The following is a 25,404-nucleotide window of genomic DNA, read 5'->3' as shown; positions in this document are numbered from 1 at the left end:
TGGTGTTTCACACGAAGGATGTTGCTGCAGAATAGTTTAATTTCTTTCTAAGTGTTTTTAGTGACATCACATAAGTACCTGGAGGCTGTGTCCCCCCCCTATATTAAGTTACGTAATGCTACAGTGATGTGGACGGCACGTGCACCGTGAGAAAATTGGACCTATTCTATATACATATTAAGTTACGTAATGCTACAGTGATGTGGACGGCACGTGCACCGTGAGAAAATTGAACCTATTCTATATACATATTAAGTTACGTAATGCTACAGTGATGTGGACGGCACGTGCACCGTGAGAAAATTGAACCTATTCTATATACATATTAAGTTACGTAATGCTACAGTGATGTGGACGGCACGTGCACCGTGAGAAAATTGAACCTATTCTATATACATATTAAGTTACGTAATGCTACAGTGATGTGGACGGCACGTGCACCGTGAGAAAATTGAACCTATTCTATATACATATTAAGTTACGTAATGCTACAGTGATGTGGACGGCACGTGGACCGTGAGAAAATTGAACCTATTCTATATACATATTAAGTTACGTAATGCTACAGTGATGTGGACGGCACGTGCACCGTGAGAAAATTGAACCTATTCTATATACGTATTAAGTTACGTAATGCTACAGTGATGTGGACGGCACGTGCACCGTGAGAAAATTGAACCTATTCTATACACCTATTGGTGTTTTATTTTACCACTCTACACTTTCATAATCTTGCGAGTTGGAAATTTTTCCACTTACGAAGTAGCTCTAACGACTGGTGTCTCATGAATTCGTGAAATATATAGAATTACTTGTTTGCCTGGCTGCACACACACACAAAATGAAGTATTTATTTTTCAAATTGTTTCACACTTGAACAGTCTCTTTACTCAGGCAGGCCTCATGTACCCGTTGTTAAAACAAAGAGGCCTTCCAGCAAACTGTTCATTACAAATTTATTTTCCTACCTAATGCCTTACTTCCAGTTATTGCGATGGTCTTGCCTGAAGACTGTTAGTATAACGGAAGTTTCCACACTTACATATTGAAATTGTATTGTCTTAGTGTAGTATTTATGGGTAGTAATAGTGCATTTGTATTCACTAAATCTGTCTTAGCTGTCACAAGAAAATCTTATCGTTTGAAGACCTACAAACCAGGTACCTACAGTAGAGAACAACAGAAGTCAAAATGAAATGTCATATGAAAGATTAAGGAAAGAAAACAGTTGACTTTGCAAGTCGCGGTACGATCTTTAAATATTAAAATACATACTTTGACATTACCGTTTTATAAGTATCACTACACCAAGAGATATTTTAAAATTACCATGTACTTTAAATAGGAGGGAAAAAAGAAAAAAAAAATCTTTAAGCCGCTAATCCGTTAAATTATCAAGTTGTTGTTCATGAGTTCACGTGCTTTGTAACGAAATATTAAAACAACTGTTTATTTAAACAGAAAATAACAATATTGAACATTTGCTTAATCCAGTATCAGCTAAAATTTACCTTGCTACCATCGAAATGATAAATCACGGCAACTTTCTAGGTATCACTAAAGGGTCAGGTGTGGCCTAGCAATTAGCGTTTGCAAACAGTGAATACTGAGATTCGTGGTTATTTAAATATCCCTTACCGCAGAAACTAGCACGCTGAGACTGTCTAAGAGCACTAAGGGTGACGGTTTAAGTCCCATGTTCTATTTGGTCACACGAGACTAGCCCAGGAGTCAGTTGGACGCCGATGAATAGCTGTCTGTCTTCCCTCCAGATATCAGTTTGGGGATTGCTCGTGTTACCCCATATAAAGTTAAGTTTGAAACTTGTAAAAATAACAAAAATAAATAAATAAAAAGCAATGAAGTTATTTGATGTTGCATTTAAAACCAATCTTGAATAAACGTTAAAGGTGAGGATACATTACCATTCACTTAAAGACTTGGAATAAAAAACACTGACCATGCACGTCACTTCTAAATACATTTCTGGTTTATACGTCTGAATGAGGAATGGTCGCTTATAATATACACAAATCTATATATATACGTTGGTTTGAAATCTTATAATTTTACCAAACCTACCCTTAGTGACGTCAGATGCGACAGGACTGAGGATCAAAGCAAATCATAGATACAAAACTAACATAAAATAAACCACACGATAATATTCGGTATAGACTTAATTTAATATTCAAGTTTATTGTACTTCTCTTTCTCTCTTGGATGTTTTTGTTCCTTGGATTTAATATCTCATAAATCATGTTATAACAAAATGTAGATGTAAAGATATCCTTGAAATGGACAATTTTTTCCTATTTTAACAATTTCCACATCACATGATATTCAAAAGAAAGAGAACAGACTAGTAATAGGAAAGTGAAAACACCAGACTAGTACCAGAAGAATAAAAACCCAGACTAGTACCAAGACATTAACAAAATCAAACTAGTACCAGAACATTAACAAAGCCAGACTAGCACCAGCAGACTAAAAACCCAGACTAGTACCAACAGACTAACAAAACCAGACTAGCACCAGCAGACTAAAAAGCCAGACTGGTACCAGAACATTAACAAAACCAGACTAACACCAGCAGACTAAAAACCCAGACTAGTACCAACAGACTAACAAAACCAGACTAGCACCAGCAGACTAAAAAGCCAGACTGGTTGGTACCAGAACATTAACAAAACCAGACTAACACCAGCAGACTAAAAACCCAGACTAGTACCAACAGACTAACAAGATCAGACTAGTACCAGAACATTAACAAAACCAGACTAGCACCAGCAGACTAAAAACCCAAACTAGTACCAGAACATTAACAAAACCAGACTAGCACCAGCAGACTAACAAAATCAGACCAGCAGACGAAAAACCAATATCTTGTTAGCAGACAGAAACAACAAGATCAGTGGCAGGAGACTAAAAACCAGTCTATTACTACCAAACAGAAACAAACAGACTAGTACCAGGAGATAAAAACTAGTCTGTTACTAGCAGACAGATATAACCCATCAGTACCAGGAGATTAAACTACAAACGTTCTATTAAAGTTCGCTGGAATAGTGATAATGTTCAGTTTTATCTCAGTTTCTTTTCCGATAAAAAGTTTGTCAAACGTCTGTCATGCGTTTTTACGATTCGAACAGATCCATTTTAGGCCTTTCATTTCACCCCTAACACCCTATCACCATGGTAACAGCTACGCCGTAATGACCCTTTACGGATCGAGGGAGATGTTCTGTCGTCATTCGTCTAAACACTCCTATCGACAGTTACTACAATGTTCAGATGTTATCTATAACTAATTATTATATATATATCCATCTGTTCCGCTAGAACGTTTTGAGACTACTATGACTTGACAGCTAAGAAAAAAGAAGTACAAAGTGAAACCTGGAATCAGACAATCAGGTCACATGGAAAAGGACTTCTAGAAACATGCCCGTTCAAGTGAATCACACTTTCTGCTATGGTTCTGTATTGTTAAAATACTCTTGAGTATTGTTCATAGGAACTAAATTTCGAAGCGGAGGGTTTTCTGAGTTGATTGCGTATTTAAAATTTTTACATCCAACAACAACAAATAAACAAATAAAATAGAGAAATAATCAAAAACGCTTTCGATATGTGGAAAAGTTATTTTTAGTTTTATTCTTCGTCTTCTAGAGATGACATTAGAATTCGAAAATTTCAAACTTAAGTCGCCTGCTTTCAGTCTTTCTACAACTTCGTGTAATCTAATATATGTGTTTGGGATATGGATTTCAGACTTCAGGCGCAAATTGATTTTTCAAAGATCACAGAGAACACATTTTCTTGAACGAAAGTGCCAGTGTCTGGCACTAGCTTCTAATGCCTCTAAAATATAAAATATTTTATGCAATTAGAAAAACATATGTATATACACTTCCCGGCTTACTCAAAAACGAAATTTTACTTTACAGGGGAAAGAAAAGAAAATGTTCCTAACAGTTATAAAACTAAATACGGCATCTGGAGACACGTACAATAATCAGTGATAATTATAACTAGAATTAGCTCTGCACGGTTCCCAAAAATATTTTGTTTTAAGAGTAAATAAAGACAAAATTAAAAGTAACAAATATCTTTGTTTCTTGCTTTAGAAGTTGCTATGTTGTAGCCTAGAAAGTGCATGAACTTTTCAGTGATTCGTGACATGCGCATATTTTACTGACGTCACGACAACGACAGTACAAATTGCAACGTTAAGCGTCCCTTATATGACATCATTTGAGTGTCTACTGAGTGACTGACAAACAAGTACATTACTCGATATTGATGCGAATAGCTAAAACGGGTAATCACTCCATGTGACCGTCAGGGAACTAACTTGTAGGTAGTTTAGAAATGAACACAATACAACATACTATACAACTCAAATCTATAAATTAAACCCCAGCTGTGATGTTTATAATGCTAAAAACTGGGTTTCGAAACTAGAGGGAAGATAACTAGTCATCACCACCCACCGCAAACTCTTGAGCTACTCTTTCACTGAAGAATAGTGGGACTGAACGATCATTGTAACGTCCCCATGGCTGAAAGGGTAATCATATTTGATGTAATATAGATTCGAACCCGCTACTCACAGATTGCGAATCGAGCGCTCTAGCCATAGAATGGCTCTGAGGTTTTCAAGTACAAACTAGAAGTTCGTATCTCCATCACTTCTTGACCGATTTGAATTTTAATTACACTTTTGGACTAAGGAGGTCAAACCCTTTTTGTTAACGTATCTGAACATGCCCAAGATTTCATAGATTAATTTACTCTAATCTTGCTAAAATAATTCCAGTTTAAGGATAGGCTGATAGAGATCATGGTGGATAATAAAATCGAAATGGGTATACGCGAGCCACAGGCTTGTTATTGCTGGCGTACAAATGTATAGCTATTTAAAAAAAAAAAAGATCCCATAAGGTATTTTACTCTAATCAAATAAGTTCCAAGTACCGCGAAAATTATGGTCCGGCATAGCCAGGTGGTTAAGACACTCTACTCGTAATCCGATGATTGCGGGTTAGAATCCCTCTCACACCAAACATGCTCGCCCTTTCAGCCGTAGTGGCTTTATAATGTGGTAGTCAATCCCACTATTCGTTAGTAAAATTGTAGCCCAAGATTTGGTGGTGTGTGGTGATGACTAGCTTTCTTCCCTCTAGTCTTACACTGCTAAATTAGTGACGGCTAGCGCAAATAGATCTCGTGTAGTTTGGCGCAAAACTCAAAACAAACAAACAAACCACAGCGCTTGTGGACTCCCTCTTGTTTATTTATACCATTCGTTAGAGTGAAGCCCACGTATTGAGCAGTTTTAGGTTTTTGCCTGTTACAAAACACACAATATCAACAAGTTACCAAAGATACTTAAATCACTCATTGGCTGTACAAATCACATATAACTCTAGCAAATATCTGTGGTATGTTTATTGTGGTATTTGTATATTATTCTGCCATGACGTGGCCTGGTGGTTAGGACGCCTGGCTTGCGATCCGTGTGTTCGAATTCCCGTCACCGAACATGCTCGTCCTTTCAGTCGTGGAAGTGTTATAATGTTACGATTAATCTCACTATTCGTTGGTAAAAGAGTGTCCAAGAGCGCATGAAGTTAACTTTATGTCTTTCTCACAGTACTATAAAATCATTTCTTTGATCGCGTGTAATTACAAAAAAAAAATATTCAGACGATCACTGATAATACTAAAAGATCACTTCTTTGATCACGTGTAATAACAACTCATCCACACGATCGCTTAAAGTACTGCATGAGAACTTCTTGAACCTTGTTTTTTAAGATATAAAACTCTCTCCATGTATTTATTTCATCTTAAACTACATATGCTACGGTGATTTCACAGCAGTACAAAAAATTCACTTGTATTTTTTTAAATGGGAAAGAGGACAAATGTGGACACCGAAAATGAATACGCTTCAATTACAGAACAATTTAGCCCTAACTTCGCGGATCATGTCAACTAGTTTGAGAAGTTAACAACATTTTTTAAAAAATCATTATTATGTTGTATTTAGTGTCTCGTTTAAGTTTTGGTACAGCAATTCATTGATACATTATTAACCATGGAAAGATGTATGGAAGAAATAGTATTGTAAAAATGTGACGTAACAGCAAATGTATATGTTTTAGAACAGATATAACGGTAGGTTTATAAACTCTCAGGACTGCATGATCTTCGTTTGCATCATTTCGTATAACAGAGAAGTAACTGACATCTGCTACTCAAATTTGTCGTTACTGAAATATTACTACATGCTGCCATCTAGTAGTCTTTCTTAAAACTGTATTCTGAAAAAGTGTTATCACGAAAAGCTTACAGGTGAAAATTATACCATTTAACCGAATCAATCAACGAAAATAATGATGAATAACATAAAAGTAAAATTAAACAAAAATCATTTTAATTTTTCCTAGTAAGGAGGCCTAAGGCCCATGAAGAGGTAACCCACTTTACGTCTGTCAGTCACTTGGTTAGACATTAAAATAACATAATATAAGAAACCCTCAACGTTGTAAATTGTACTATCCTGATGTCAGGAAAACGTGTGTATGCCCTGAATCACGAAAAGTATTATGCATCCTGTAGGCTACAACACAGTATGACATGTAAACTTCAAACCCAAGAACAAAAATATTTGTTACTCTTAATTTTGGTTTTATGTGCTCTTGAAACAGAATATTTTCAGAGTACCTGTGGATGTACATTCAGAGTTACTGATATATATTTACTGAATAATTAAAAGAGACCTATATTCACGTCTATCAAAGTACAATTAGCCTAAAGGAGCTACAAAATTATAAAATAAAGCGTTTAATAGTAACTTATGTATTTAAGGTTAGATACCTCTTAAACTATCATCTTTGGAGGCATATATTCCTGTTTCTTCTAAATTATTACTAGTTTGTTTTATTAAATTTTGCTCAAAGCTTTTCAAGGGTTATCTGCGCTAGCCTTTCCTAATTCTGAAGTAACAGATTAAAAATAGTAACTATTTAACTTCACCCCCACCAGCCCTTGGGCCTTTATTTACCAACGAATAGTGGCATTAATCGTCTTATCTCGTGAATCGAGCACCATAAGCAATAGGCTACACCAGACACCACACAAAAAATTAACAATAACAAACAAATAGAAATATATCTGTGACTTTAATTATAACGAGACAAAAGATGGCATTCTTGGGATGTAGGAAAGGGATATCGGTGGGTGGTATCGACTAGCCGCCTTCCCTCTAGCCTGTAAATTAGGGGTGACTTGCACGAAATACAACAAACAAATGAATATTTCTTTTTGTTTAAATGTCAACCTCCAGCCTCTCACCCTTTACAAAAGTTGATTATATATATATTAGTTTGTTGTAACCTAAAAACAAGCCGAAACAAAAATAAATTAAAAATAAAATATATTTAACTTTGATCACTTCCCAGTTCGGTTCCTAGTGATTAGCGTTCCTGACTATAAATCCAAAGATATTACGGTTCACGTCCCGTAATTGTGATATCGTGCTCTGAGTTTAGGGCCACTGGTGCTTTACAATAGTTACAATCAAATATTTCTGTTCGCTGAGAATATCCCAGTAGTTGGCGGTGGGTGTTGTTAACACCTGCTTATTACTTCAAAATAAGAACGGCTGGTGCAGATAGCCCTTGTAATGGTCATTATTGATGGATCACAAACTGGTACTTAAACCCACTGGTTTTAAATATAAATACGGAAGTTTACGTATGGATAAATATTAACTTTTTTTTTTTCTGAAGAATCTGTTTTTTTACATTTTTACATCAAGTACTTAGTTACTTCGAAAGTGATAGAACCATAATGTAGAACGTTAAATGGTAAAAATACTATAAATGTTACGGTGTAGACAATTCTTTAGGTTTCACACACACACACAAAGATTCAGTATATATATTCTCATACTTGAGGTTCTGTTTCTTTTTTCTGAAGAAGATGGGGGGACAAAGGCCTCTCAACTTAAGAGGAAAGATCACGTTTCTGTAGTGATTTTATAATGGGCGTCTCAATGAACAAAGGAAAAAATACTTTCATGAAATGATGTGGTTAAGCCTACTTTGTCACGTTTCCCTATTGCTTTCACGACATTTTAGCTTGATAATGTGCTTCAAGAAGTTTCAAGTCCTTTTTTATGTACATATAAGTCCACTGGAAACAATGGTAGAGTTCATCAGTGATTACCGACAGACAAAGAAAAACATTCGGTCGAACTTTCAGTTCCAAGCAAATCGAAACCACCTTCTGTAAGAAGGTAAAAGTTGTCTGTGATTTAACATTATGGATATTCTATATGTTACTTATAATCCAACAGTCAGCTAAATAATAACAATATAAAAAAACTTCGAGAATAGCATATTAGGCCTTTTTTCATAAAAATCGTAACACTCATTAAAGAAAAAATCAAACGATGTTTGTTCGTTTGAAGTTAAGCACAAAGTTACACAATGGGCTCTCTATGCTCTTGTCCACCAGTGGTATCGAAACCCAGTTTCTAGCTTTTTAAGCACAAGACAGATCGATGTGTCATTAAGTGGTAGATTCAAACAAAAATAGATGTTTTGCCAAAATAAATATTATACTTATTTTAGAGTTCCTTTGTTGCTAAGCGCAAAGCTACACAATAGGTTATCTGTGCTTTTCCCACCACGTGTGTCGAAATCCAGTTTGTAACGTTGTAAGTCTTCAGACTTAACACTGAGTCACTAGACGGCATCATTTTAGGGATTTAATATATTTATATATAAAATTTCTTTTATTTGTTCCTGTGATAATATGTTACCGTCTGCAGCTATACAATTGATGACTTAATAAGTTTTATTTTGATTTAATCAACTATACTGACTCATTTTTCTCATCTTAAAATGTAATAACGACCCAAAACACCTCCTAAACCTGATGAAAATTTCGATCTTAAAATGTAATAACGACCCAAAACACCTCCTAAACCTGATGAAAATTTCGATCTTAAAATTTCGATCTTAATAACGACCCAAAACACCTCCTAAACCTGATGAAAATTTCGATCTTAAAATGTAATAACGACCCAAAACACCTCCTAAACCTGATGAAAATTTCGATCTTAAAATGTAATAACGACCCAAAACACCTCCTAAACCTGATGAAAATTTCGATCTTAAAATGTAATAACGACCCAAAACACCTCCTAAACCTGATGAAAATTTCGATCTTAAAATGTAATAACGACCCAAAACACCTCCTAAACCTGATGAAAATTTCGATCTTAAAATGTAATAACGACCCAAAACACCTCCTAAACCTGATGAAAATTTCGATCTTAAAATGTAATAACGACCCAAAACACCTCCTAAACCTGATGAAAATTTCGATCTTAAAATGTAATAACGACCCAAAACACCTCCTAAACCTGATGAAAATTTCGATCTTAAAATGTAATAACGACCCAAAACACCTCCTAAACCTGATGAAAATTTCGATCTTAAAATGTAATAACGACCCAAAACACCTCCTAAACCTGATGAAAATTTCGATCTTAAAAACATTGTTTAATTTTTCTTTCTTTCTGGAAACGTTTTAAAAAAGGATAGTAACCAACAATCTCGTTTATTCTTTATATCTGTCATTCAACAACAATTTCTAAAACGTTAGGGCTAAAAACAAATAAATAAATGAGACAGAAAAGTTGGAGAAAACATGACGAACCAGAAATGATCTTACGATCCGATGAAGCTTCACGACTCTTCCTATCTTGTGTCCTCTTTCTCTTTTTTGTTTTGTTTTAGAGCATCGATCATCTACAATTCCGTTTACGCTTGTCAGCGCCACCTGTACCACCATAAGCGAGTTCGTATTGATTTAAAAGCGTCTCAGAAGAATTCAATCACCAATCGATGTCTAACTATCAACAGAAGAACGACTACGTAAAGAAACGAGAACACCTTTGTCAATTTATGTTGAAAATCATTGAAATGACATAAGAATTAAATATGTAGACATTTTCATAGATTTCCCAAACTTGAATGTATAAGTAGACGCACAGTTAAAGTGGAGCATGAAATGGAATAGGAGAAGGAGAGACAGAGAAAATCATACCCTTTGTAAGAAGGGGAGAAAAGACAATCATATCTTTTGTAAGAAGGAGAGACAAAGAAAATCGAACTTTGGTAAAAAGGAGAGACAAAGAAAATCGTACTTTTGTAAGAAAGAGAGAAAAGAAAATCACACCTTTCGTAAGGAAAAGACAGAGAAAATCATACCTTTTGTAAGAAATAAAGAAAATAAAATCATACCTTTTGTAAGAAGGAGAGACAAAGAAAATCGCACATTTTGAAAAAAAGAGAGACAAAGAAAATCATACCTTTTGTAAGAAGGAGAAACAAAAAAAGTCATATTTTGTAAGAAAATAACAACAATCGACTCTATAAAGTTTTCTCTTAGCACCAATTGTCGTTGTATATGAATAAAAATAATGCATTTTATACAACATACTAACCTATGCATATACAGAAAAATACTGAGGAATAACTGAGAAAATAAACAATGAGACGAAAATATCAGATCACACAATATTTTGTTCAATTCTTGTACCATTAGCTGTGATGCGGCCGTGTGACGAAACATTAGCTGAAATAAAAAGGTTTTATTATTACCTGAAAAGAAAAGGTCCTTTTTTTAAATTTGGTACGTCAGTACATCATACGTAACTTACAGGATTACAATATCTAAAAGTAATAGATGCTACACTTACATCCAATGAGCATTAAATACATCAATAATACATACAGTCGAACACAGCCTGGGAAACGGAATCAGGCAAACATTTCAAAAACGAGCACAGTTGGGATCAACAAAAGTCAACGTTCTTACACTTCAATACAACTTCACAAGCAGTCAAACGGGTCAAGCACGACTTGACCAGGAAACAAATAAATACGTCTACAGTCAAACACAACCCGACCAACACATAAGCTTTACTTGGACAAATACAACTCGAGCAATAGACAAACATTACCAAAGTCAAACACAATTCACTCAATAGACATATACATATTACCAGAGTCACATCAACGTGTAACAAAAACTTGTCATTAGATTGTGCTTTCACAAAACTTATAAGTACTCAAGGTGTATATTTAATAAATCAGAATATTGGGGGGTTAACCTTTCCGAAAATCTTTTAAAAAAAGAATTACCAAAAAACTTTGTTTCGAACACCGCCGTAACGAGTTGTTAGAGACAGCTATGAAAAGCTTCGTAATTTTAAAATTCAAAAATAATAGTTACCCATTTATTCCATTTACTTACACCTGTCTAGAGATACAGTTCACAAAATGGAACACGATATCATGGAACTAACGTTGAGATACGGGGTCAAAGGTGATAAACTATAAGATAAACTAGCATCCAAAACAATGGGAAACCGCTGGCAACGGAGACTGTTCGATATAAAGCTGGCAATATGCAAAGAAACGAAATAACAGAAATATCACATATCCCAGAAACATGTGACTTACATGTTCACTACACATAACAAAACGTACATGTGACATACATGTTCACTACACATAACAAAACAAATATACTGCTAGTAAATAAACCATACATAACAAAACAAGCGTGCTACATGCTGCTAATGAATCTTCTAAATATAAAAAGACAAATATGCTACATACTCTTACTGAAACCACTACATATACCTTGTCAAACATGCTACATACTGCTACTGAATCCACGTCATATAAGAAAACAAATATGCTACGTACTACTACTGAATGCACTACATATAACAAGAAAAACATGCTAAATACTACCACTGAATCCACTACGTATCACAAAACAAACATGCTACACACTGCTACTGAAGCCACTACATACAACAAAATAAACATATTACATACTACTACTGAATCTACTATATGTAACAAAGTGAACGTGCTACATACTGCTGCTGAATCCACTATACGTAGCAGAACAAACATGCTACATACTGCTACAGAAACCACTCTATATGCATAGAAAAAACATGCTACACACAGCTACTGAATCCACTACATATAATAAAACAAACATGATACGTATTACTACTAATGAATCCACTACATATAACAAAAAAGCTACATATTCCTACTGAATCCATCACATATAACAGATAAAACATGTTACATACTGCTTCTGCATCTACAACATATAACAAAACAAGCATGCTACGTACTACTACTGAATCCATCACATATAACAAAACAAGCATGCTACGTACTACTACTGAATCCATCACATATAACAAAACAAGCATGCTACGTACTGCTACTGAATCCACCACATATAACAAAACAAGCATGCTACGTACTACTACTGAATCCATCACATATAACAAACAAAACATACTACAAACTACTATGAATCAACTTCATATAACAAAACAAACATCCAACATACTGCTACAGATTCCACTACATGAAACAAAACAAACACTCTACATACAACTATGAATCCACTACATGTAACAGAACAAAAATGCTACATGCTGCTACAGAACCCACTACATATAACAAAACAAACTTGCTACGTAGTACTACTGAATCCACTACATACAACAAATCAAACATGCAAATACTACTACTGAACGTACTACATGTAATGAGAACAAACATGCTGCATACTACTACTGAATCCGCTACATATTACGAAACAAACTTGCTACGTACTAAATTCACCTCATATAACAAAACAAATATGCTACGTACTGCTACTGAATCCACCACATATAACAAAACAAATATGCTACGTACTGCTACTGAATCGACCACATATAACAAAACAAATATGTTACGTACTGCTACTGAATCCACCACATATAACAAAATAAATATGTTACGTACTGCTACTGAATCCACCACATATAACAAAATAAATATGTTACGTACTCTACTGAATCCACCACATATAACAAAATAAATATGTTACGTACTGCTACTGAATCCACCACATATAACAAAACAAACATGCTTCGTACTACTAATGAATACACTACATGTAACAAAACAAATATGCTACGTACTGCTACTGAATCCACCACATATAACAAAATAAATATGCTACACGCTAGTACTGAACCGCCTGCATATAGTAAAACAAACATGCTACATTCTACTAATGAATCCACTACATGTAACAAAACAAACATGCTACGTACTACTAATGAATACACTACATGTAACAAAACAAATATGCTACGTACTGCTACTGAATCCACCCCATATAACAAAATAAATATGCTACACACTAGTACTGAACCGCCTGCATATAGTAAAACAAACATGCTACATTCTACTAATGAATCCACTACATGTAACAAAACAAACACGGTACATACTACTGTTGAATCCACACATATAATTGAACAAGCATGCTGCATACTAATACTTAATCCACCAGATATCATTAAACAAACATGCTGCATACTAATACTTAATCCACCAGATATAATTGAACAAATATGCCACATGATGGTGTGTTATGTAACATAAAATAATTTCATACAGCTTGAAACTGAGTTAGACATTTGTGTTTTAAAGTTTAATAAAGTTGATATGTATCCAATTTATGTTACTTGCCAACAACCTTGATACACACAGTTTCTTTTTTAATACAAATGTATATTAATATGCAAAAGTAATACTATTCACAGTAAATTTTATTACAAATAATGATCTATGTACAATAGGTTTACAAACTTATAGACAGTATTGAGTCTTCTATCTGGTTTGGAACTTTTTTGATATTCTATTTACAATTCACGATAAGATCAAATAAGAGTGTAAAATGTTAACGAGAAAAGGAAATTTCGTTAGTTAATTTTCACTTATGAAAGGAGTTGCAATACCTTGTGTCATGTTCCTTTTCGCGGGCTATTTGCGCTAGCCTTCCATAATTTAAACGTGATAGACAAAGAAGCAGGCAGCTGGTAACACCTCTCCCTGCTAATTCTTGAGCTACAAAAAGGGGCATTGGTCGTGACATTATAACGACAATACATCTGAAAGGGCCTTCAAGTATGTTCAGCGGTGGGATTAAATGGTTACTTTTAGGTATATCGGTAGATAGCGTTACCTTTTTGTAAGTGTTCATATAGAGCAAAATCAGTTAAATAAGTTTAATATAGTGTAGTTGTTAGTTCCCTCCATAGATGGCACGACTAACTAAGCTTTATTTAATACACGTACAACAATATACATAACATGCATCAAACTGAAACATACGTAAATATTAAAATAAATGATAACTGTAAATCCCCTACAATCACCATGCATGATAGTGATTATACATGCAGTACCATTATTAATTATAACATTGCGACAATGATATCAAGAGCAATAGCCCCACATCTGCATGAAGCCATTTCAAAGGTTGTTATTATTTCCAGAAAGAACATCATGTTCCACCTACGCATCCTGTTAAACTAAATTGTTTCAAATAGAACAGTGTTGATGTCGTACATGATAGATAAAAAAATAACAACTAAAGGAACGAGATTATTTACAACACGCAAAAGTACCCGTCCCCAGTGACGAGGAAAATTGAAGTTAATCTGTCAGTTTAAATTATTTCATGGACTTTAAACGGGTTAATCGTGTTACACTCTTGGTTTCACTTGAAACTAATGCTCTGAGCAATATATACCACCCACCAGGAAACTGTTGATTATTTTAATTATATTAAGAGTCACTTAACAATAACAAATAAATGCATATTTCATTGTTTAAGTTACGTCACATTTAGAAATGTGAATGATATAATGATTCATTTATACCAATTTAGTCTAGAGTATTCTACTTGTAAGATAAAATTTTATATCAGCATTTTTCATTTCTGTTCTCCTGTTATTTCAAAAGTGAATGTTAGGCTTTGACTGGGTGCACAGCTTTTAAAGCGAGAGAAAGACGAACGTTCGGACAATCACTATGGGGAGTTGAAGTTGATATTTCATTACTACTCGATCTGATTGTCCTGTAACTTTTATTTACGACATGAATGGATACTATTCTCATCACAAACTGCAAATCTTCATTTAGATGTACATTTATGATTCTTTGCTTTATCCTAACTCTCATATCCTCATCTGTTAAATGGCATCTATAAATTGGTCACATACCAACGAATCAATCATTTCACATGAGCATCGACGTAAGATAATTGGATAAGGTTTAATGAGCTCTATTTGTATTTACTTACCCTTTCCACAACTTTCTTCTGAACATTTTCTCGTTGTGTGCCACTCCAAACCTGTTCGATAAGTCAACTACCATAACTTGATAGTTGCTATAGCTCTCAGCTCGAGTGTTACTTAAGGTCATTAAGGCTAGTTCCTTTAAAAGGACAATAATAATAATAGCCTGTTCTTCACTATCCCATTTATTAACTTTGTAAATTATGTCGAATTAACTCTTACATGCCTTCAATAATGCCTTTTCATCATAGTTTGTTGGTTTCTAAATTGGGAAATGTTGTGGAATTAACAAATGTAGTGAAGGAACTAGACTTGGTAGTGGCATGGATGGAGTTGTAGCAACAGATGGCACAGCAGTACTGGTAATAGATGTAGACCAAATACGTTTGTTTTGAATTTTCGGTAAAGCCACACTCAGGTTACCTGCATCATTTCTAATTTAGCAATGTTAGATTAAAAGGAAGGCAGCTAGTCAACACCACCCACTGCCAACGTTTGGGATACCACCACACTACAATGCCCTCACGACTGAAAGAGCGAGGGCATTCAGTGATGAGAATTTGAAACCACGACCCAAAGAGTTATGAGTCAAGTGCCCTAATTACCAGGCCTTGTAAGGCCCTAAACTGAATATTTTGTAGTAATTGATGTTTTAGATTGGAATTCTTCGGTATATGCATAAAAAAATGTGTGTCTGTTTTAATATTTGCATTTCCTAGTTCGTTTTTCAAATGTTTTATTCTGTCAGTGATATTTTTATAACTTAATTGTTTAATTTTTATCATTACAGTCTTTTCATAATGCCTTTCTGTACTTTTTACTTTTATTGTTTCAATTTCTCTATACATCTCCAACTGTTTCATCAATCTTGTTTAATCACACTTAGTTGTATTCTTGTTTAAATATTTTGTTTCTTTCATTCAAGACCCCTCTTAAATTTCTGTTTTATTATTCTATTTTTTGTGTATTACATATATATTTTATTCTAGTTTTATTAATTTTATGTGTTTTTTTATTTTGTATTTCTTTCTTCTTGATCTTTTCATTTTTGTGTCAATTTGTCTCCCAGTGTGGGAGCAATAAGTCAGTGCTAAAATTTACAGTGCTAAAATTAAGGATTCGATAATCCTTGGTAGACACATCAGACAGCCCCGAAGTGGCTTTGCTATAATAAAACACACTGTATGGTTAATTTTCTGTCTCGTATGTTTTTCTTCTTTAAATTTCTGTCTAGCTACCTAATTCAACAGTTTTCTTTCATTTGGCTGGTTATTTTAAATTATATAGTAAAAATAGGCCCATGTATTCTAGAGAAAGATAACACCTTAGTTCATTTTTACCTTAATCTACAAACAACTACCACACGTACATAGTTGTACTTGTCTTCCTTATCTCACAAATAACATTTTCTATTTCAACTGAAACTGACTTGCTACCATTATTGTACAAATAAACTTGTACAATTTCAGGGCTAATCCATTGAGAAATTAAATTTACAAAATAAGTAACATTGATTCAAGCACGTCACCGAAACTAAATACTTCACTATAATATTGACACTCTACCATTGAAAACTGACTCAGTACTTTACTGATTGTCGCACTTATAACGTAACGTTACAGTCTTTCCAACATTAATCTTTGCGAACATTCTAGATGTTCCAGGACTACGTTTATAAATATACTTTATCTTAATATCATGCGCCAGCTGACTAACATCAAAATTAAAACATTGAAAAGTTATGTAGTGAAAATAATTTTAATTTGAAAATTTGTAAATCACACAAAACTAAAAACAATAAAATAAAACTGAAGTTGGAATCTTACCGTTTATGCTACGACATAAAATTAAAAACACTTTTGGAAAATCAGATTAATTTTTATCATACAAGCTCATAAATTATTTATGGTTAAAAATTCAGTTCAATCATACAATTTCCAAATTATTATAAATAAAATTGCAGTAAGTTAGAAAAGCGTGTTCGCAGTGAAGTTTAAGGAACGAGCTCAGTGCGCATTCGCCAATTCATTTCTGCAAAATATACCAAAATGAACACCGATGTGAATAGAAAAGGTTAGTGAAAATAAACTTTGATGATATTACAAGGTTTATGTCAATTTCTTTATGCAGAAAGAAAAGCGTCTCTATTTAACACTTTAAATTTTATTTTTCTTATGTCTAGTAATGGCTATTCAGGCTAAAAAGAAACGTTCCAAAGGACCAAAGTCGAAATTCAAAGGACGTACAGGTGAAAATAACACTACTGACAATAGAAAAAGGTAGGCTTAGTTTGTTATTACATTAGTGTAATAAGTGAAGTAGTGTAGGCCTAATACTGTCTTGTTATTAGGCTTTTCATTATATAATTTTTACTTAATGCAGTCTAACAACTAGTTTGATTTTGATATTGTAAGTACTTCGTGATCTGAAGAACCAAATTAAATTTATCGTTCGACATTCCGCCGAATTTGTGGCCAGGTACTTGGGCGAACATCTTTGAAATGTAGCGATTATTTGTAGTACTACTGATAATAATATTACTCGTGTGATTGTATGAACAAGTTACATTGTGCTATATTAACGTATTATAATACACGTAATTCTTTAACGCTATTATTAATAGTAGTTAGAGGGCTAACCTTTGGACGTTACAATTTTTTGAAAAGAATTAACAAAATTAAAAACGTTTTTTTGTACTTAATAAATCCTATATTATGATTATCTGAGGATAAATTCACGTGTAAAGCTAGAAAACTTGTAAACTAGATATATACAGAAGTGTGCAAATAAACTGAATATACATTTAAATTAATTATAAAGTAATAACAACAATTTACAAATATTTTGTTAGATCTTGAGGTGTGCATGTAATAGCCTTACTCGGTTATTGTTAGAGTTGGCACATCTTTAATTATACTATTCAGGACTTAAGTACTAAAGAACTTGTGTAAAAGGGTTAGTAGAAATCTGTCGTGATTAATTGTTTAAAGCTAGATTATATCACAACACTTTGATCATATATATAATAATTCAGTCAGCTGCTTAAGTTAAGATTTACCAGTATTGTGAATATATCCAAAACTATAATATTATCCAAGTTTAATCTTAATAAAATCCTACACTTACAGAGATAAATTGTTTTAACTAAAATAATGAGGTATTTTAAAAACTTGAATACCAGTAGTAATATATTTTAAACTGTGGGTACAACTGTATTAAAAGGAAAAAAGAAGTAATTTTATCCTGTAATTTAATTTAAATACAGGTCTGGCTCCTGTGTCTAATGGTTGACTGAGATATTTTAACAAGTTTACAGATAAATGATGAAACTGGCAGATTAAGTAATTTGAAAGTTGTATTATATAAGTATTTCGAATGTTATGGAATAAATACTGTAATATATTTTACTATAAATGTTTTAATTGTAGACACAGTTATCAAACGTCTGCTATCAAACAAATGTAATCGTGATTAAACTAGTGCTTGTTTGTGTTCTAAATAATAGGTTGTTCTTATTTCTAATAGATAGTGTTTGTTTTTAATTTCTTGTAATCTCGTTTTATTATCTACACTTAAATATTAGGACAGATGTACATATCACCTGATATTTGCTTTTGTTTAATACAAGTTTGGTGATTCATTTTCAATTTCCTCCAAAATGATAAGTTCTTTGAATATTTTGTATCTTTAATATGAATCTCTACTTTTAACATCAATTCCAGTATCAACTTAGATATAGCAAATACATTTAAGTCAGCCAGTTTCCCTAACATTTGCAAATGAAAATATATCTAAGTCCTACATGCATTCATCAATATTGTAGTATTTAATTGTTAAGATATTATCTTTTTGTTTTCTTTTATCTATACTTTTTGCATGTTAGCAATGCCATCTTTTATATTTTTAGAAATATGGAATATAACTTGTAATAATTGATGTTATTTCTTTTTTGCTAATAGAAAAATTATGGGGTATTTTAATATTATTTACCTTTAGTTAATTCACTTAATTTTTCATCTTTTTAGTGTGTGTTAGACAAAAATATTTATTTTATTGTAAATTACTTGTTTTACACTAAACATAATTATTTTTTAGAACAGGTACAATTCTTTGATCACTGTTAATATTCTCAACAAAACTGTGAAAAAATAATATTGGTAAAAGCATGGGATGTAATCATGGATTTTGTATTTAGTTGGGGATTATTATTATTACTTGTAGATATATTATTATATGATACTCAGCTTATTAACTTTAGTCTGTAGTAACCTTGTGGTCTTATTCATTTCTGGAATGAAAACAATCGTCCACATAGACACACAAAATATATTGCTTAACTACTGATTCATAAATCCAGAGCATTTTAAAACCTCATCTGTGAAGGTGAACAATTTTGTGTCCATCATACATAATGCCAACTATTATACAACCAACTTGCTGTTGTTTTTTTTTAAACTTTCATTTAGTTGTACAAATATTGGCATATTAAAGATGCTTGTTAGAAGTTCTCTCATAGTGCCTAACTAATGGAACAAAATTGTCTAAAACACATTTACAATTGAATCTATGAACCTTCAAGTGTATTTAATAAAAACGAGCACTGTATGGAAATATATTAAAGTTTTGTCAGATGAGAGCAATCTCACTGAAGTGTTTTATTACGGTGTAATTATTAGTCCAAACATTGAGAGATGCGATAATTTTGTATAGACAAATTGTCAGATAAGAAATGCAATCAACAATCCTTAATTTGAGTTCTGAATCCCAACAGCTATTTCATAAAACAAATGTGCATTTGTTGTGGATACATTATTTATATTATATTGTATGTGACACCGTAAGAGTGAGTCAGGGATGAATCAGAATGGAAGATATGTTAAGTACAAAATACCTGTAATAACAACAAACATTGCTGGTTTACAGCAGTTTTTCTGTTAGTAACTTTTATAGTAAGAATGTGTACATATAAACTGTAATAGGTATCCATAGATGATTAGGGTGACTTGTGCTACAGTCGTGTTGAGTCACAACACTTTCCAATAAAGAGATAAATATCAATCTAAATGTGATATTTGTTTATACGAGAAAGTAACTCCAGGTGCAGGCTTTTTAACTATCAATAGACATTTCCATGCAGAAAGAAATATTCAGTTATATAGTTTAATAAGTTATATCTAGCATTCTTCACAGTATAGAAAGGTAGATAAATATTCAGGTTCACAAACAAGGACAAGATATTCTAAGCATGCACACATCTTTAGATGTGTGTTAATGACAAAATACCTTTTGAGAAAGGTAGTCAACATGGACAGTAGTTTAGTAGAATAGAGTTTGGATCCTCCAGAGGGTGGTTGCAGTGTTTCAAAGGATGTTTTATAACAAAGAAAACAAAGTTGGAAGGTAAAGCAGATTGAAACACGATTGGTACAGGTAGTAATAATGCTGTATCATCTGATTGGTGGTTCGTTGTCAGCTAGTCAGAGCTTGTCTAATGAAGGTAGTGTGGAAAGTGAATCTCACCTTGATTGTGACCCACAAGTTGAACCCAGTATAAGTGGATGATTTAATCAATACAATCATTTACAAATGAACAGTATTTGCAATAATTGGTGTTTTGTAAACTAACTCATTAATATCAAGAAAATAGTCAACTAATTGAAATTATGTTTCTAACTACTGCTGTTTGAGATTATTCTAATAAATTATTAGCAAATTTTACGGTAAAATCAGTTGTTACTAAAATAATCAACTAAATGAAATTAGTATTTTTGATTATTGAAAATATCCTAGTAATTAAAATATTGATATTATGTCTGTCTGTCTCTAAGTACAATGCTACATAATTGGGTTGTCTACAAGGTGCCTAATATTAGCCTACAGGTTTATTTTTTACATCAAGTTCCTTCAGCTCTGACAGTTCAAAGTAAGGGAGCTCATGATTTGAGTTGCTTAGGTTTACTTCTTATTGCCACTATGCTTACTTGCCTTGTCTTTGTCATAGCAATATTACTAAGGCTGTCTGTCACTGCTTTTGAATTGCTGACTGGAGGGAAGACAGTAAGTTGTCTGGCAGCATCAACCACTAACACTTGGTTTTGTTCTTCTCAAACTGCTGAATGGAGTGAAAGAAACTGTCTGGTGGTACTGTACCACTAGCACTCTGTTTTTTATGTATTTTTTGCTTGTATGTGCCATGGTTTGAAGGATACTCTACTGGTCATTTAATGAGACTGCTTATTAATGCACTGGGAAATACCACTAATCACTCAGATCTACAAGCCAGTCAGCTTGAATCAAATCTTCAAGATGTCATTACTGAATTGAAACAAAACATATCCTCCTCTGGAAAGTGATTTGTTGTATTTTTGTCACTACCGAACAGTTGATAATCTGTAAGTAACTCGTTTAACAGTTTTATGTGAATGTAATGAAGTTCCTCTTATTATATAGTTCATATAATTATTGATGATATATAGAATAATAAATTTGTACATTTATTGTTCACCAGTTGTGTTTATACCCTTGCATTCATTTGTATCTCACTATTGATAATATCCATTGTTTTCAAAGTAACTGAATTGACTCTTAAATGTCCATCTTAATCTGAATGAATTACTTCATTACAGTTGTATTTAATTAGGATTTAATATAGTTATGAACATTTAAATAAATATTATAACATTATCAACAGAAAAATTGATATTAATCTGAATATTTTCTTTATTTCATTGAATGCCAAGAAAAAAAAATCAAACTGATTTGATGAGCATATTATGGTCTTTTAATAGATTTAGTGGACTACTGCCCTATGTTATCAAACATGTATTTCTTTTATAATACTGCAGAAAGCTTCACTGTGCCACAGTCAACAAATTCTTGAAGGCTTTGCATTTTCTTACTTAGCAACACTTGTGTAAAATTTGACCAGCATATACATGAAGTATATGTGGGTGGAATTTTCAGCCCTCACATTGTTGATTTATATTTATTTGAACTTTAATTTTCATTTGTAAGAGAACTTATTAAGGGAAAATGCTTTAATGAAGGTTTATACACGAGTCATATGTATAGGTATATTAATAATATTGTTTTAATCAATTTCATAGATTTTCATAGTTTCCTTTCATGCTCATTCTACTACTATATTATAAATAAAAAACACAAACATTTGTTTTAGTACAGTGAAACACAGGGGCATAGTTTTTTTTATACCTGATGGGGAGGGGATGATTTTTACAACCACTTATGTGGACTGTTCAGTCTGCAAATTGGTAATTTCTGATTACGTGAACCTGAAAGCTGTAAACATGCAGTCGCAGAATAATCTTGTTGCCACGATACTTGCATGTATACTTAGGCTTGCTGACTGATACTTACGAACTATCGCTCAGATTGAAAAGCTTAGAAGCATGCCTATATTAAAGATGTACATTTCGACTACTGAAAAAGCCTACATCTAGGCCTAATTATGCAATTTGTTTGGTAAGAACATGAGAGTCACAAGAACAAACACACAATTTGTAGGCCTGTGATGCAATAAAACAATTCAGCAGACCAAACTGTAGGGGGGATGATTGAATGCACCATACCCCCACCTAAAATGAAGGGGGGGATGTATACCCTCCATCTGTTTTTAGTATGTGCATACTGTTTTAATTAAATATAATGAGTACTGTTAATGAAACTTTCAATCAGGAGTTAAAATATTTACAATTCTAAATAAAAATATTCATAAGAAGTTATACTCTAATTCTCAAAATATGTCCAACATGGCAGTATCTACAAATAGTTATAAAACTCTTATTCTTTGCAAAGTGAAGTTTTTTCTGTCTTATTTTGCCTCCAAAAGTTTTTAAATTCAGTACAATTGATGAAACTGTACATCCTTGTCTATTTCGTATTAGTTGTTCCAAAAACAAGAACAATGGGACAAGCTTAATACATTACTGCAATGAAGTGGTGACTTGCACACGCTTTAATTGTGTATTGTCACATCTATTATTACATCCAAAAACATCTGAATATGATAAGAGATCAGAAACCATAAATCTTGTATTCAGTCAGAAACTAGTGATTATTAGAATCTTTTTTTTATATTATACAGAGGTTGAGTACATTATATTAAAACAATATTATGGATTTCACTGTCATATTCAGCTAATTGACTATTCTCATATAATACTTGGGTGGTTGGAATAACCAAAAATAATAATCAAAAACACTAATTTTATTTCCACCTTGTATGCTTTCCATAATCCATCTAACATGTGAGAAAGATGATTTTTCAGTGATTTTTTTCAACAGTTCAATGGCACAGATTCATAGGCACTGTATCTGGCAATTTGACAGGTATGCTTTGAAGTTCTGACTATCACGTGATTTGCTGATTTGCATATTCAAAGTTATTTAGGTTCTGCTTTAGTGTGTGGTCTACTGGGGTGTTTATAGTGTGTAGTCTACCTGAATGTTTACCTTATAGTGTGTGGTCTATTTTTATGATATAAATAAAATAAAGCTATGTGGTAAACAACTTGAGTAAACAATGTACATTTAAATATCACGTTACAGTTTTGGATCACATGCTGTTGTGATATACAGTGTAACATATTTTACATCATGTTACAAATTATTCATCATATATTGTGGGTGGAACCTCCAACTTGGTTGTATTGCATATTATACTGGCACCACTATTTTAATATAATGTACTAAACCATCTGTGTAGGCCACACACACGTGTAAATGTTTTCAAAATTTTTGAAGCTGTGTATTTCTTTCTGTTACTGACAACTATTAAATAAAAAAATGTGTGCCAGAAGTCATTTATTTTTCCTACCAAACAAACTACAAAGTTAGTCAGTGGTGGAGATGCTCTTCTTCATTCATGATGGCGAGAACCCACTTGAAGTAAAAATGTATTCTAAAGATGGCTGGTATGGGTATTAAAACTTTAATTAAAATAATGTACAAAACAACATTTTAACCATCTAATTGTTTTTCATTGGCCACTTGCCTTTGTTCAGGAGAATTATATGAAGATTCAATATACTGTATCATGTTTATCTTTAAAATCAATAGTTATTGTTTTAATCCTTTTATATTCACCTAGATATAGCCAACTGTCTCAGTTTTGATGATGAATGTATATTATTGTTCTGTGAATGCATATGAATATCTGTGTGAGTGTAATGATAATCCAGTCATATGTATGTGCATTATTAGTAATTAATTATTCAAGCATGATCTGGCTTAAGGAGACATTGGAAAAATCCCAGTGGAGGGTCTCCCTGGAGAAGTATAAAGGTTGAATTTGTATGACAAACTTATGGGCCCATTTTCGCTTGTTTTTTCTGTTAAAAATTTGTAGTAAAGTCCAACGCATAATGATTTGTACTTTTGGATTGTTAGTTTATTTCAATCTTACTGTTTATCTGTTAAAAATAACTGGATATTGCTACTTTGATTAATTTTTGTACTTAGAAAATGTATTTTGCATTACTGGAATTGTGATTGAATTTGGGATGAGGCTAATATTCTAAAATAATTAAACTTTGAGCTATTATTAGGATTATGGTCAGTAGTCTAATTTAAAAGAAGGGTATTACTCGAAGATTTAAATGCAATCCAATCATTCAGTGATGTATTGACTGAATAGCAATCAGTATTTTTTAATTTTCCTTTTTTTAATACAGGATTGTCTTTGTTAACATAAATATATTTTATTCTATTTATCTTCAATTTTTTAAACTTGTGTAGTTGTGCTTGGAAATTTTTAAGGTTTAAAAAATAGCATCTTTGGACATAAAACTCTGCACAACCAGAGTGAGACAATGTGCTGTTGCATAAATTGTTTGGTTTTATAGTAGTTGTTAACAGTCAGTAAACAAATGCTTTTTGTGAATATGTATTTTATGAATTAAAAGTACTCATTAGGCATATCAACATGTAAATAAAGGAAGGATTAGAAGTTTAAGCCCAGATTGCTTGAATTATGAAAAGCATGATTTCAACACTTTAATCTGTCTTTAAAAAAGACTGTAAGTTGATCTACTTTTTTAAAATATCTAGTTATGTGAGATAGGAAGACACAGCTAAAGAATTGAAACAAAGTTTAATTTACATTAATTGTGCAACATTCT

General features: G+C 32.7%; 1 protein-coding gene across 1 annotated transcript in view; it reads left to right on the top strand.

Annotated features, from left to right (window-relative positions):
- Positions 1–17,200: 17,200 nt before the first annotated feature.
- The window catches only part of LOC143244231 (SRSF protein kinase 3-like), a 55,477-nt gene continuing 47,273 nt past the window's right edge, over positions 17,201–25,404 (top strand). Inside the window, exons 1-2 of the mRNA XM_076488522.1 lie at positions 17,201–17,338; positions 17,448–17,544. Of these exons, the coding sequence (XP_076344637.1) occupies positions 17,314–17,338; positions 17,448–17,544 (122 nt within the window). The 5' untranslated portion in view covers positions 17,201–17,313. The remainder of the gene's footprint in view (positions 17,339–17,447; positions 17,545–25,404) is intronic.

The sequence above is a fragment of the Tachypleus tridentatus genome, chromosome 2 (genome assembly GCF_004210375.1).
Source record: "Tachypleus tridentatus isolate NWPU-2018 chromosome 2, ASM421037v1, whole genome shotgun sequence".
In the NCBI taxonomy this organism is placed as follows: Eukaryota; Metazoa; Arthropoda; class Merostomata; order Xiphosura; family Limulidae; genus Tachypleus; species Tachypleus tridentatus.
This window is presented reverse-complemented; position numbering and strand designations above follow the sequence as displayed.